The 15970-nt window shown below is 36.3% G+C and overlaps 1 protein-coding gene across 1 annotated transcript in view; it reads right to left on the reverse strand.

Annotated features, from left to right (window-relative positions):
- Positions 1–15203, reverse strand: part of SPAG1 (sperm associated antigen 1) — a 41772-nt gene extending 26569 nt beyond the window's left edge. Inside the window, exons 1-9 of the mRNA XM_009695709.1 lie at positions 15125–15203; positions 14356–14497; positions 13585–13744; positions 13095–13220; positions 8396–8463; positions 6112–6230; positions 5503–5608; positions 932–1062; positions 166–272 (exon numbers count right to left, since the gene is read on the reverse strand). Coding sequence (XP_009694011.1) covers positions 166–272; positions 932–1062; positions 5503–5608; positions 6112–6230; positions 8396–8463; positions 13095–13220; positions 13585–13744; positions 14356–14497; positions 15125–15203 — 1038 coding nt within the window. The remainder of the gene's footprint in view (positions 1–165; positions 273–931; positions 1063–5502; positions 5609–6111; positions 6231–8395; positions 8464–13094; positions 13221–13584; positions 13745–14355; positions 14498–15124) is intronic.
- Between the last annotated feature and the right edge of the window lie 767 nt (positions 15204–15970).

Raw genomic sequence — 15970 nt, forward strand, 5'->3', positions numbered from 1 at the left:
TAATTTCCACCACAGGCATCTATGTCGTCTTGGGAAATGGATCATTGGCACAGTAGATCGAGTGTGTCCTCAAAACTCATATTCAAATCAAACAATATAAACTGTACTCGCTTTATGCTACAACTGCATACAACCTCTTTCTAGTCATATTCAACTCATCTTTACCTTAGCTATAGCGTTTTCTGGTTCAACGCATAATACTTTCTTCAGATCCTCTACAGCTGTCTGGTAATTCTGCAGCTGATTGTGTACAGTGGCACGGCGCATCAGAGCTACAAAGGAACAAAGTGTATTATTTATGTATTTAAAGCATAAAGCAGATAAAAATACACTATTTTTTCTAGACACATTAAGTGTAAAACAGTTTTTAAAATTCTGCATTTACTTCAGAATGACTCTGTATCAGTAATAACTGTGCTCTTGATAGCTTCATAATGCAATTTCACATGAGACCTTTTAGATAGCACATAAATTGTGAAGCACATTTTCATCTTTTTCCAATTTTTCCCCCTCCTCCCATGCAAATATACTTAGCTACATTCAAGCCCTTGCCTTCAGAAATTATTAAATCAGCAACTTTCATTGTTTTCATGTCTCTTTTAAGGTAATTAATACTTCAGTGTGGGTATTATGGAAACAATGCACTCCACAAATACAAGAGGGCTCACAGTCATCATATGAAAAACAAGAGTTAGCCCCATGCTACCACATAAGTATACACATTACAGATCAACAGGATGAACTGCATAAAACTTCCCTGATCCCGAAAATACTGTAAAAATTATTTTGGGGAGCTGCTCTGTTTCCTTAATTGTACTTGGACCTGATCTAAAGCTCAGTTAAGTCAACTAACAATATGAATGGCTATGTACCATTATATTTGCTAGAAATAAAATAATACATAGAAGGGCAAGTTTATGTTCTACTTTACCTTTTACATTGCCAGGTTCCATATCTAGTACCTTCTCACAATCCTGCAAAGCACTGTCCCAGTCCTGAAGTTTGATTTCTGCTTGAGCTTTGTTATTATATGCAGCTGCAGTGGGTATTACTGATATACTCCTGAAAAAAGAGAATGTTGAACATGGTAGGCTTATAGTTAGAAAACCTGAATGTAGAAACACTTCACTATTGGAAACTGAAAACATTATTATAACAATATTAATACTGATATTCTAACCACAGTAGTGGTTAGAAACTCTCTCCTGCGAGACCAGAGGCAACCACCCACCAACTAGATTTACCATCTTCAGAGGTCTGTTGCTTGCCAGGGCTTAGATCTGAGATGTTGCAGAGAAGATGCCATGGCTCATCTGTCACTTAAACTATTACCGCTTGCTGCCATCCATGTAGGCTTGAATGATCCTACCAAATGGAACCTTTGAGAGTATCAAGAGTAACTACAGAGGTCTGGAGATTATGATGAAGAGCATGGGGGGGCCACATGGGCTTCTCCTTGATCTTGCTTGTAAAAGGGAAAGACTCAGGTAAAAGTGGATGAATTGTCCAGGTCAACGTCTGGCTGCGTGGCTGGTAATTTAGGCAGAGCTTTAGCTTCTGTAACAACAGGATTATCTCTGAGGAATAAGAACAACTGGTATGCATATGACAAAGTGGTGCAAGAGAATCTTTGCCAACACCCTTGCTAACCTAGCAAAAAGGACTCTAAACTGTGTTCACTGGGAAGAGGAAGCAATAGGGAAGTGCTATTAGGAGGAGAATAGGGAAGATTAAGGAAACTATGGGCCCACTGGTCAATGCAGCAGAGGACCTAGTGACAAAGGACACGGAAAAGTTTGAGGTAGTTAGTGGCTTCTTTGCCTCAGCCTTCATTGGTAAGGTCTGCTCTCAGGCTTCACAGCTCCCTGACTCTAGAGGCAGATGCTGTAGGAGTGAAGCAGTACCCACAAGACAGGAAGATAAAGTTAGGAAATACTTAAGAAAATAGGATGTACACAAGTTCCAGATGGGGTGTTCAGGAAGCTGGCCAATGTTACTACAAGACTGCTCTATATCATCTTTGAAAAGTCATGGTGACTGGGAGAGGTTCCTGGTGACTGGTAAAGGCAAAAGTCACATATATGTTCAAGAACGGCAATGTGGAGGGCCTGGAAAACTATAGACGGGTCAGTCTAACCTCAGTTCTCAGAAAGATTACAGAGCAAGTCTTTCTGAATTCCTCTCTAGGCACATGAAGGATAAGCTGGTGACTGGCAATAGATCGCATAGATTTACCAAAAGCAAACCATGCCAAGACCAGCCTGATAGCCTTCTTTGCTTAGAGGCTCAGTTACGGAAGGAAGTACAGAAGATGTTGCTTACCTTGACTGTAGCAAAGCCTTTGACGTGATCTCCCACAGTATTCTTATAGCCAAATAGGTAAAACATGGACTATGTAAGTGGACAATAATGCAGACAGAAAACTAACTGGACTGCTGGCCTCAAAGAATTGAGCCATACAAAGTCCAACTGGTGACGAGTTACCAGTGGACTCCGTTTGGGATGAATACTTTTTAATGTCTTTATCAGGCAGGTGTAAGATGGAACAGAAGGCACCCCCAAGAAGTTTGTCAATGATACAAACAGTCAATAATACACTTGACAGCTGTGGGGGGAACAGTCAATAATACACTGGAAAGCAGAACTCCAGTCAAAGGCACCTTAACAAGCCAGAGGAACGGGCTGGCAGACTTCTCAGGAAGTTCAAAAAAAGGCAAGCACAAACTCCTGCACCTGAAACAGAGGAACTCCAGCAATGGTACAGGCCAAGGAGCTAGAAAGCAGCTTTGCAGGAAAAGACCTGAAGGCTCTGGCAGACAACAAACTGAACAGGAGTTAACACTGTGCTCTCAAAGAAGGCGTACAGCATGCTGGGCTATATTAGCAAGACTGTAGCCAGGAGGTCGACAGAAGTGATTCTTCCCCTCTCTTCAGCACTTACGAGACAAGTGGAATATTTGTGTTCAGTCTGGGGCTCTGCTAACACAAAAGGCATCAATAGACTGGAGTGAGTCCAGCATGTCACCAGGATAGTTAGGGGACTAGAGTACATGCAATACGTATGAGGAGAGTCTGAGATCACTGGGTTTGTTCAGCCAGAAGCAAAGGCTCAGGGGAGGTCTCACAGCTCTTTTCAATTACTTAATGGGAAGGTATGGAGAAGGCAGAGCCACATCCTTCTCAGAAGTGTACACTGATAGGACAAAAGCCAACAAACGGAAGTTGCAAAAAGGGAATTTCTGATGACGTTTTAGGAAAAAAAAATATTACTGTAAGGGTAGTTAAACACTGCAACAGGCTGCCTAGAGAGACTGTGAAATCTCCATCCTTGGAGATATTAAAAACTTAGTTGAACAGAGCCCTGAGTAACCTGATCTCACTTGGCCCTGCTGTGAGAGACAATTTCTCCAAAATATCATTGAGAGGTGGCTTCCAACCTAAATTAGTCTACGATTCTGCAATATAACTGAAATTACTAAAGCAGACTGATTTCACTAGAGGTATGCAGAAAAACATGAAGATCATTTATTTTAAAATCACATCAGCACAGTAGAACTATGTCAGAGCACCTCCTCTGCAAAAGTTTTGAATATCTAGAAATGAGAGAGGTTTGGTTTTTGTAAAATAAGAAGTACCCTCTACGTTCAGCTCAGAATATTGCCTTATTACAAGACAAACAGGATAAATAACTGGAATCAGATTATTTTGATCTAGAACTCTACTCTTTTTCCATTTTAGCCATATACAAATAACCCCTTCAGACTATTACCAATTCACTCCAAAATATGTTTTATTAAATATTTCTAAATGTAAGAAAATAGGAATTTTTAGATGGTATTAGAAAAGTGCCCAGTTAGAACAGCATGCAGTGTCAGTATCATGTATTTCAGAAGGTGTACAATGCCCCATGGGGGTCGAATATGGAAAGACTCTCTGTTAGGAAAGATTCTGCCCATCCTTACTAATTAATACCTTAGTTATGCCCCCAAAGAAGAGATTTTTTTACTTATTTTTATATTATGGATTTGTATTTTATTTATTGTGTATGAAATACAGCTATGGATGTTTTTTATATTCATGTTCATGTATTAAAAAAACCAAGAAAGATGTTAAGGTTGCAAGTCCAGAACAAAAAAGATACACACCAAATGCCTCAGTTTAAACTGCCTGCGCACTATGAATATCAGTACCTTTGTGCACATATACATATCAATAATCTCCAGGTAAATTTTCATAAGCTGTTCTACAAAACCCTTCCTCCTTCAGTGACAGTATGAATGTTGCTCCCTAAACATAAATCTGTTCAATATTTATTTTATTGCTGTTGCACACAATTTATTCCTATTCATTATTTTCTCCATACTTGTCTGCACTGACCACAGACGCATTAACTTCCTCATAATTTTTTTTTGAGGATACTCCACTATAATATTGTAGTCCATTAATTATCTTAACACTTCATCTCACACTAGTGCCATATCATTACCCTCAGTTTATACTGGTAATTAATAACCCAAGATTCCCATATGCTCTCAATTTCTAAGTGACAATTTTGACACTTCTAGGATTTGTGGGTTTTTTTAAGTCCTTATCATTTCAAAGCACGGATTTAAACACAAAATTGAGTTTCCTTTAACGTTGGTTTTATGTGTGAGTAGTCAGTGCTTTTGCAAGTCAGACCTCTAGTGTCTCAAGATGGGTAATCTGCAAATGAGAAACCAATGTTGGTCTCATGAAAATCCTGGTTTGTGTAAATGGCATCATGTTTGAACACTGTGAAAAAGGTAGAGAAAAAATTTAGTTCTCCCAAGGTAGCATGCAAATACCTTAACTGAAACACTATCCATCTCTTCCTGTGGTGCTCAATTCTGTTCACCTTGAACTTTTCCATTTTTGAAACAAATACAACAAAGGTCCTGTAGCAACAACCTCTATTTATAAAGCCAAAGTGTAGTCCACTGAGCACTAAATAAGGCAAGCAACCTGTAAGAGTCTAATTTTTTTTAATCCTGTGTTTATATACTTTTTTCCTGGACTGCTACTAATTACACACAGTATTATGATGAAGCTGCACACAGTGACTTTTCTTTCTCCTAAGAAGAGGTTAATACATCAATTTTACTTATTAACAATTGAGACAATCCAACAGATAGGATTAATTAGAATTAATGTGTAATTAATTTAGTTTCTCAACATATTGCTTATCCTTTTATTTTTCTAAACTTGCCCTTGAATTGCAATGGTTTTGAAAAATCCGAAGAACTCTGTGACACCTGCAGATTGCATCCCATCACTATTTATCCACTTCTCTTCCTGATAAATAAAAATTAATATCAAGATGCAACAGTGCTTTAAGTATTCTTCTGTCAAATCTTTTTCTTCTTTTGAAAATAATTTGTCACTAGTTGCTTCAGTAAGAAGTTGCTTTAATTACATTGCTCTAAAAATAATATTCACAAGTAACAATCATTAAAATAGAAGAACACAATAGTATTTACTCACCGAGTATAATATGTCACTGCTTCCACATAATCACCAATGGCAAAGGCTTCATTGCCTTTTTCTTTTTCACGAGTAGCAATAAAAATCTTCTCTTTCTTTGTCATGCCTAGAAAAAAATATTTATACATAGCAACAACTAATAGCTTTCACAGATGCAATCAAAACACAGTCAGCTAATATACTTTGAATGTCATAATCTGTATATTATTTTTCTAAAAGAACATGGCCTACTAAAAGACAAATTTGTATTTTATTTTCCATAATAACCCCCTAAATTCTTCTGACAGGCATACAATTCAGATTGCAAGATGAAAGTGGTTGGCTAACCTCTACCATTGGTTTATAATAGCAGATACATGCTTTACTTCTTTACCTAGCACTCTCAACCTAAACACAATATAAAAATTTTAACTGATTATTAACACCAAGACTAGGTTTTTTTCAAATACGGCTTCAAGATCAGTTGACCTCCTAACAACTTTTAGCATCTCTAGAGGCTGAAAAATAGATAGACACTTTTAACTCTATAATACGATTCTTCAATTTGTATTCACACTCTGCAACACAGTATTACAATTAAACAAAAATCATATGTTTCTAAGACTTTACCAGTTGTGTCTATCTTCTTTTCAATTATAGGTAGACTTGACCTACTAAAGAATCTTGCTTTTGAGTTACTTTCTTCAAAGCCTTCATCAATTTTAGAACATTCCTTTTCCACATCGAACCTTAAATGAATAAAAATACAAATTCAATAATGCTGCTTAGCAAGACCCCTCTACTAATAGAAACGCATACTATATTACCATTATAAACCAAAGGAAAAGAGAGATAAAGGCTGTGTTCAATTATCCATGACTAGTTAGGAAAAAGATGTTTAGGCTTATCTCCCTTTCCTTGTGTTGGGTGTTTTTTTCGTGAGCTTCTCCTGCTCATACATTACCTCTCCTCTTCCTCTTCCCTTCTGGTTAAAACCAAACAAACCAAATGAAGAAAACTATCTGCCTCACATCCTCGCCATCTCCCAAAAAAAGACAGGGAAAATTTAAGAAACAGTATCACCAAGCTCAATCCCAGCCCTATCAAACTTCTCTATTAACATTTGCCAAAATACCTAAGAAACAGCTTCAAAGAAATTAATATGGTAAATGTGAGAGAAATTTCAAGATAGTCTCAGATGCTTCTGAAGCAGCTTTTGAAAACAGTGTTTAGGAATTTATATCAAATAAATATTGCTGCCATAGTCCTGTAAAACAAATACAGTAATAACCAATTCCTACACTGTCTAGAAACACTACACTGACTGCTTTTCTGTGTAGGACTTAATGACAAATAGCCTTTGCTTTCCACAATAATCTTGACAATGTGAATAATTTCTATATGAAATAGACAATTTTGAAAATTTATCCAATTCAAAACATTTTCAGGTAAGACTATGTTCTTAATTGCCAGTCCAGCCTTAAATGGTGACAGATTAATTTTTCTCCATTTTGATTCTGATCTTTTGCTAGCTTACTTCTGCCTTTTTATTATAAATTAACCACATTTCAAAGGAAGTATTTTTAAAACATGAAGTGAAATGTTTTGTGCAGAAATTGCCTAAACAATTATTTGAAGGCTTTGAAATTATCTTCAAAATGTTTTGAAAACACAATATGCTTAAAACTGAAAAGTTTCTTTCAAACAACTTCTGTTTCAGTGTAGTCATATAATCCAAAATAAATACTTTATATGGGAAAATTCATAAACTGTAGTATTATCAGCATGCTAAAGCACTTAAAGATTGAATACATAAAATTGTAAACAAAATCCCCAAAATGATTACTTTAAAGGATATAGTGGAAAGAGAGATGAAAGAATAATTTTGATAACCTATTTTGTTTGTTCACATTTGAGCAGGAAGGCCCCAGTTTCTGAAACATGCATGAAAATAACTGATACGCACAACTGTTTGTAAAAACAAACAGTAAACCAACTGACTGTTTGTCAGCATCTTATGCAGACAGGGTTTTGGTAGGGGTTTTGGGATAGAGCTTCATTACCCAAACCCCACAGTCTCTAGATTTAGCTCTCCATCTACTGCACTGGAAACCTGTGCCTCCTCACTCAGACTCTACAGCATCATATTCCAGATTTCAGAAGCTAGAGAGGCTGCTACCAAACAAGTCAGAGAAGTATGTGCATTTCCCCTTCCATGTTCAACAATTTGGGGGCATCAATCTGTCACATAACTTGGGAGGGTAATATGCCACCATTGCATGATGCAGAGAATGTCTTTGAATCAGGGTTCTGTCCAGTCTAGAAATAGTTACTGTCTAAACCTCCGATTATGTGGAATTGCATCTGAGCAAACCGATGCATCTGCCTCACGTTCATTCTTTGAGGTCAGTGGGGCTCAGTGCAGGAATAAGGATCCGTCAGTTCTGTTTTTAATTTAGAATCGTGGCATTACATACACAGAAGATCAAATTTATAAGCCCATGTTAAATAACCCTAGAAGTGCTTTCAAAAAACTGATAAATTAAGCTAATTGTAATTCCGTGCTTTTACGTACCTCCATAGATTTTATATCTTAGATGTTGAAAGGAAAAATGAAATCTGAAACAAAATCATTTTTTATTTACATTTTCGGTTGACTTGCTGTATTTCACACAGCTTGTACAAAAACACAGACTAACTTTCTCTCAGCTGTTACCACTGAAATGCATCATTTGCATTTTAACAGAACGTATATTCTGAAAAACCCAAGTTTCACCAAAGTGTTATAACTCCCTGAAATGTTGACCTTAATACTATGTTTCTGGAAAATACTTTTAAAAACCATCAGTGTGTTCCATTATTAAACAAATAAATAAGATTTAATAAAAACTTAAATATAAAGGATTTAACATACTTGTCCCATTCACTGTAATCCCGTGGTATGTTTTTCTTGTTTCTCTGTTTGTTTTGTAATTTTTTGTTCTGAAAGAGAAACAGCCAGCCTGTAAGACAATTTTTTAAAGTGGAAATTCACAGCCTTTTTTTGTTTGTTTGTTTCTGAAATACATACTCCTAGTAACTAACACTATTCATGACTAATCTCAGCATAGTCTTGAAAATTTAATTCATCCTGCTTTAAAGAAAATCTTCATGAATTTCACATATTGTTGTAATCTGAGGAGCTCTTCAGTCTCACACTTTCTCTCCACTGCCCTGTTACATGTCACAGAGGCACTGAAGAAAACTTTCAGATAGGAGACTGTTCTTCCTAATTAGTATCTTGTGCTGCCATCTTCCAAACTATCCTTTCAACACAGCCAGGGAGAACTCAGCCTTGTGAAAACCCAGCCCTGTGATGAGGTGTTTGACACTGAGACTGAATCAATAACCTCATTTTAGGCTTGCCATTCCCAAGAGAATGCAACGCACAGCTTCTCATAGTCCTTGGAACCCTCACATCAAACTTACAAATGTTTGACTTTACAATAGTGTCCAGACTTCTTTTGACTATTTCACACTCCACTCAAGCTAATTCCCAAGATGATTTACAGTCATTCTAGCTTTTAGGCAAGCTCCATCACTGAGTTTGCCCTACCTAAAATTTATCCTTAGGGCCTTCCTGCAACAGTAACAAATTTGACTGACTTGTATCACAACCCATCTCCTACACTAATGGAACCTATTTCCATAGCTGGCACCTTTGGCATCTCTTCTGCCTCTGTCATGAGACTACATTTCTGGTATGTCCCTCCCTGCTTGTTGCCTTCAACAATACTTAATAGCAAGGTGTGGTTCCAGACAGGTATTTCACAGTGGAATAGCTAGTTCAAAATATTCCCATCTACTCTGTCCTGGCTATTCAGCCCTCCTCTCACTTTGCAATCCATCATTCACTGCGATAGACCAATGTAATTGTTTGTAGAGTTGCAGATTTACAGTTATCTGAGTTCAAACAAACAATTTCATAGAGATTACAGTACAATCCCTAAATATCTGTACCAGTTCAACTGAGCATGTGATAAACTGGACCAAAGAAACAGGCAGCAACCTCTTAAACTAGCTTTACCAGTACTAACACTGTAACAAGGAAATACTTCTGCAGTTGGATGTAAACACCTCAATTTACATAATGCAAATGTGACCCTTCCTGTAAACACTTCTGACTTCTATAATGTTAGGTTACACAAACTTTTATAGTATATAACTTCAGAATTAATGTTCCAGTCTTTCAAGAAGCTAGACAAAATGACAAATACATTTAGTGATCAGTGCGTGTTTGGAGCCGATAACTCCTAAATATGGTTTCCTGAAACATGAGTTATCATTATGTATGCATCCTGGTGTATATTACAAACTCATTTAATAAATATCAAATCTTTTCTCCAAATCAGAAGTCTTTAACTTAAATGAGCACAAAAATAGTGAAACTCTCACAAGAAAGCTCATAAGGTGTTTACAGTAATGCAACTGTAATTTAGGGAGTGAACTACAGCATGTCCTTTTAAGGAATAAAGCAGAAGTGTTGACTCAAAAATGCACAATTTTTAAAATTCTAGGTCTCATATTCTTGGGACCATTGTAACCAGGTTGCAGGTCCAGCAGAGTCAGGAATTTCTCCATCAGTAATATTCCAGAGCATCTCATCCAAGACACTTTGATGAAAAATGTACATTTGCATGCTGTGGAACTAAAAAAACCAAACACCTCTGCCCTTGTCATTTTTCTTACCAGAACTCAAAATGCATCGATGCTACAGGGTTTGAAGTCCAGTGAACAATTTCTAGACCAAAGATCAAAGCATGGACTGTCTTCAGGTGACACAGAATTTGGTCTTGGTTCTCCTCTGGGCCCTGTGTGATGGCCTAAGACATTACTAATCTGTGTCAGCTAACCAGTATTCTCTTTTAGTTCGGAGTATCCAAAATAATACAAAGGCTATATAGATATCATCACAGGGGATTTTTATAACATAAAACTTGAAATGTGTGTTGCATGCCCTGGACCGTAGCATGAAAAGGTATCGTGAGGACAGAAATCTTTCTGGAATAGCATTAGGAAACTGTGTTTGGCAAAGGAACCTATCTACTCAAACCCCATCAATACAGTCTTTTGGAAGTGACTATCTTTAAACCCATACTTTAGTTCTGTCCTGGAAAAACTGAGGCAGCAAAAATAATAATTAAGCAACATGGACAGTTAAGAACAGAAAAACTCAAGCTGTCTTTCCAGTCTTCTTTTATTTTGCAGTATAGATGTAACCTCACAGTCCTCAGCAGTGTGAAAGAAAATTAAGAGTGTAAGACAGAAACTTCCATATTGCGTTAAAGAGGGAAATATTGCATAAATTTCACTCTTTTTTTTATTAATTTTTGGAAAATCTTCCCCATGACTTCACACTAATAAAAAGAAAACATCATATAGAATTATAAGCTATTAGCAATTATTTGAAACCGTACCTACATTTAGTATCAGTAAGAAAATCTGGTTACAGACACAACAAGATGCTTCCATTTACCAGACTTGTACTCATTGGTGCGATCCACTGTTTTAGGGTCAACAGGGATTTCCAGAATTGGTTTCATTGAAGATACTGAAGTTTTTATGCATCAGATCAGATGAACAGTCTCCAATCAAATAACAACATAAAATTATGGAAGGTTTGTGGATTTCTTCCTAGCAGAGACAGGAAACTTACCATGCCAACTTTGTACTTGATACCACATTACAAAATTATGTGATGCCAATGTAAAAAATAATTACAGTTCTAACTGATTAGCAAAGCATATTTAAAAACTGTAAGATTACACATAGCTTTATCAGCAAGAAAGAAAATCAATAGAAACTGATTAAGTATATTAATCAAATCTTTTTGAGATTTCATGTTACAGGTATAAATTTAGCGTATACTTCAGAAACAGCTTCTTTTTATTCAGTAGTGATCTAGTAGTGGTATAACTGCACTGCTACATAAAAAGATTGAATTCTAAAACTCAGTTTCAGGCCTCCTTTCTCTCTTCCAGGACAGGTTACAGGTACTTCAGAGGCCATTTGCTTGGACAAAAGGAATGGTAATCATATACCAGAGATAAGGCATAAAGCTATATCTAGGTTTCCTGGGTAATAATGCTAACACCTAAACCTCGTATGGAGATCAAAAGTGACAAAAAACTTGACCTAAAGACTGTTGCATGGTTTAAAGTAGGAGAAAAAAATCTGCATAAATATTTTGTCTTTGAACAGAGAACACATCCTCTTTAGTAAAACTGTATATCCTAGATTTCAAGTCACTTTCCACCATTTTATGCTTATATTCTAATCTGGATTCACTGAGTTCACATGATATTTTATTTACCATTTTCTGTTCTAGGAAACACTTCTACAGGACATAAATCAAGAGTAAAGCTACAGTTGCACTCTTCATCTCAACAAAACAGGATAGTAAAGGGGAACATACATTCCAAAATGTGAAAGAGGACAGATTAATGAAAAAAAAACAAACACAAAAGCACACCTGTCTCAATACTAACCACTTATAAAGCATTGCACTGGAATTCCCAGCCTCTTTGTATACCACATAATGGACAGTGCCTAGTTATGCCAAATGTCTTGGTCTGATGTCTAAGTACCAGCTGACAACAACAAGTAGTTTCTGACAACACATACTAATTCCAATGAAATTTATCAAATTAACAATTAATGTCATATGACCTGTAAGGATCCTTTCATAACATTTGTCGCTTCCAAACTTCCAAAAAGAAAAATCCTTCAGTGAATTTGTTGTAACAGTGTCCCAGAATTCCAAAGAAATAGTGGGAATCAGACTATAGCCATCCATGATAACATCTGACAATTCAAGAAAATCCCATCCCACACCTACTTTTCTGCCAATCCCTCCAATAGCAAAGCACTTAGTAAGAAAAGCTGGTCACAGACAAAGCAAATTTCAGGCAGATAAATAAATGGAAAAAAAAACCATGAGGAAACGAATACCTAGGAAAAAATGTAAATGTTTATTCCGTAGTTCTGAAGATTTGTTAAGTACGCTTTATGACTAAATTAAGAAGTATGCTTTATGGCTAAAGCTGGAATACCAGCTCAAGGTATAAAATAGGCGGAATCAAAGGCTACATATACACCAGTGCAACCCAATATAGAAGTGGCTATGGAGTGAAACAGTTAGGGCAGAGAGTCCAACATCCACACTGTATGTGTTTCAGGGTATTTATTTTGGACTAGCTCCTGTCTGGTCTCATGGAACAAAAGCCTACGGGCAGCAGAGAAAATCACTTGGCATAATTTCATTCAAAAGGAACCTAGTTGATATGCTTAAACACCACTTTGAAATGCGAATCAAAGAACATAAAAGGGTGTTTAAGGAGATTTGCTACAGAAGTGAATTCTTGATCAGAATTAAAGCATTATTACAAGACACAGGCTAGTACTAAGGAAGCACTTTTGTTTAAGCATTGGTCTCTTGCAAGGGAATTTAAAGTTTTGTATTTTCTGGTTAACAAATCTAGTAAGAAAGGCTCAATGACTAGAAGTTTGTACATATAAGATTTCCCAACTTTAGAAAGACATATAATTAACATACATTAGAAAACTGGAGATACCTGATTAGCAGGAAGACAGCTGCTGGAACAACGAATAGGAGGCAAGTTATCTTGTCTTTCATGCAGTGTGTCTCTTCTCAGGAACTGTGGTTTCTTATCATCTTCATTAATTTCTGTCACCCAGCTCTGAAAATAAATAAATAATGATGCTGTATTTTAAAGCAGTAGAGCAGATATACTTCATAGTCTACAATGACCTTAACTATCCTTACAAGGCAGTACTCTTAACGGCAAAAAGCAATTAAGACAAAGGCAATAGTTCTTTTCTGAATAAAAAGTAATCTACAAAAAAAATCTGTAGAGTTAAAATGGGCATTAAAGATTCAGTGACATTAATTCAAGAAAATAATAAAAAAATCTCCCAACATAATCCTTGGATTCTTTCCTCATTTAATCAAATAATTACATTCTATTTAGGCACAAGAAGAGGAGGATTGATACATAAAAGTGATTATATTACTGACCATTATAAATTAGCATTATACTGTACCATCAGTTCACTATTAATTGTTTCCCATTCTTCAGCTGTGAAATCAGAAGCTGTGGCTGCAGGCTTCTCTCTTCTCAGAGCTCTGCTCCTTGGATCTAAATGCTCAATACGCTTTTCACAAAACAATGTAAGTTCAGGATAACATCCCTCTTCACCAGACCTTTAAAATGCAATGATATAAAAGTTACAAAAAGGAACTAAACTGCACTGCATCCTCCGTATTTCTCTCCATGTGCAGTCTCTGCACAGTCACCACAGTGACTGCAGAGGACTATCTTCCCGTTTCAACTGAATTCTACTATCACCGAATAACATTTTTGATCAGAAAATTCCCATGAGTTAACCCTCAACTACTTTCCAATGCACACACATACACAGTTCAAAATTTATCATCACAGTGCTCTTAAAAAAATGCTCATGTAATTTTCAGCAAAAGTTAAACAGGCACAGCATCTGAAATTACCACAAACAGTCAGGCAAGATGGCTTTATGACAGAACGAAAATCCAGCAGCAGCATTTGAGAAAAACCTGGCATTGAGTTACTCAAAACCTTTTGGATGGTTAAAACAGGACTTGGATTTCTAATGTTATAATTTGGACACTTTTAACATGATTAGTTTAACGTTGTATTTTAATTTTTTAATTAGAAAGTCACAAAGAAGTTCAAGACAAATAGAGTATTTAGATATGGGTTACTTGATATGGGTTACTTCAAATTTTACAGAACAGGAATATAATCAGTAATGAAGGTAAGAAAATATAATGTTTACCTTAATACCCTGAGAATCTTTTCCAGGTGTTTAACATCTGTGCATTTTTCAATGAATTTGTAGTCCAGATGACCAATAGGTATTTGATATGTTTTAGTGGTTCCTTGGTCCAGCAAAAATGGTACTGACTCATCACCCATAACTAAATATTAAAAGGAAAAAATGTAGTGATTCTGTAGGCACTTAGTTATATTTTGAAGCAATGCTAATTTAAGGAATAACCCTGCCCATGCTCCAAAGTACTACTCTGTTTTGCAAGCAGACCTATTGCCAAGAAAAGAAAAGTTTCAAACTTGAAGACCTGATCCCACAAACTGTTCTTCACAGAGGCTGACTGACAGAAGTACAGTTATATACGAGATACGCTTTGGAAAAAGAATATGTACAACTCTGCTGCTTCTGCAAGGCAGAACAAGTCAGAAAGACTGCTTGAAGAAAAATTACCAATTTTTGCCTACCACATTCTCTATTCTTCTTTAAACACAATAGAGCATTACCTGTCTTAAGCAAGTGTGTTGTGGATGAAAGAGAAGATGGTGCAGGACCCTCTACTTTTTTCAGAGGGAAGATGTTAACCAGCTCAGTGTATTTAATGGAATGATAACCTTTGCCTTCTCTGTAGCCAAAATAAATCCAATTGTTTGTTTTTCCTCACTAACTGCATTTTCTGGGTCACGGATTATATTACTGTACTAATCTGAATCTTTTCCAGTAAGTCTGTAACTGATGAAGTGAGGTGTTCAAATCGACACTTCCTGTCTCCCTATACCTTTGATCTGCCTATCTGCATCTTTTTCTATTTTGATTCCAAGCTCTATGGAGCAGAAATTCTTCTTTTTCCCCCCCATGCTATATAGTGCTTAAAGTGATCAGTTATTTTTAACAAGCACGATAAGGGCAGTTAGCTAGTATGGGATAACAACTATGTATGAATATAAACCAAATTAAAATAACTGTGTTCTAATGTCTAGCATAATTGCACATATTAATTTGTAGTTGCACAAAAATGGTTACAATACAGTATCACTGAAATAATAACTGATCATAATTAGGTATTGCATAAAGATAGGATTCTGCACCAAGAATTTACAGTTTCAGTACAGGAAAAGAAACAACACGCACGGAGAGACAGACAGGAAATAATTAGGAGTAAGAAGCAAGAGAAGCACTCATCACAAAACTGCAACATTTTCTCCCATTTCAATATTTCCATAAATGTTAGGAATAGCGAGTTCTCTCTGATGTCAAAAGAATAGGGTTAAAAGTTACAAAGTGAGCAATCATGCAAGTCTGTGTTGAAAACAAAAAGTACCTAAGCTTGAAGAACAGCATGGAAAGCCCCAAGGCAGCTGTAAATTTGTTTTGCAGTCTTATGGTTACTGACTTAGATATGTTGCAGGAATTTGGAATAACGCTTAGATAAGAATGCATCCTCAACTAACATCAGGTAATGATAGTACTAAAAATCACACCCCGTTGAGAATTATGAGCATGCTAATCAAAACCCCTCCTAAAATGCATAAAACATTAAGCTTGCACAATCTTAGATGCATATGTATAATGTAGGTTGATACGGAAACTGCGTTTTAGCAATCAGCTATGACTTATGGTTATA

This window comes from Cariama cristata, unplaced genomic scaffold (assembly GCF_000690535.1).
Source record: "Cariama cristata isolate BGI_N322 unplaced genomic scaffold, ASM69053v1 scaffold19352, whole genome shotgun sequence".
In the NCBI taxonomy this organism is placed as follows: Eukaryota; Metazoa; Chordata; class Aves; order Cariamiformes; family Cariamidae; genus Cariama; species Cariama cristata.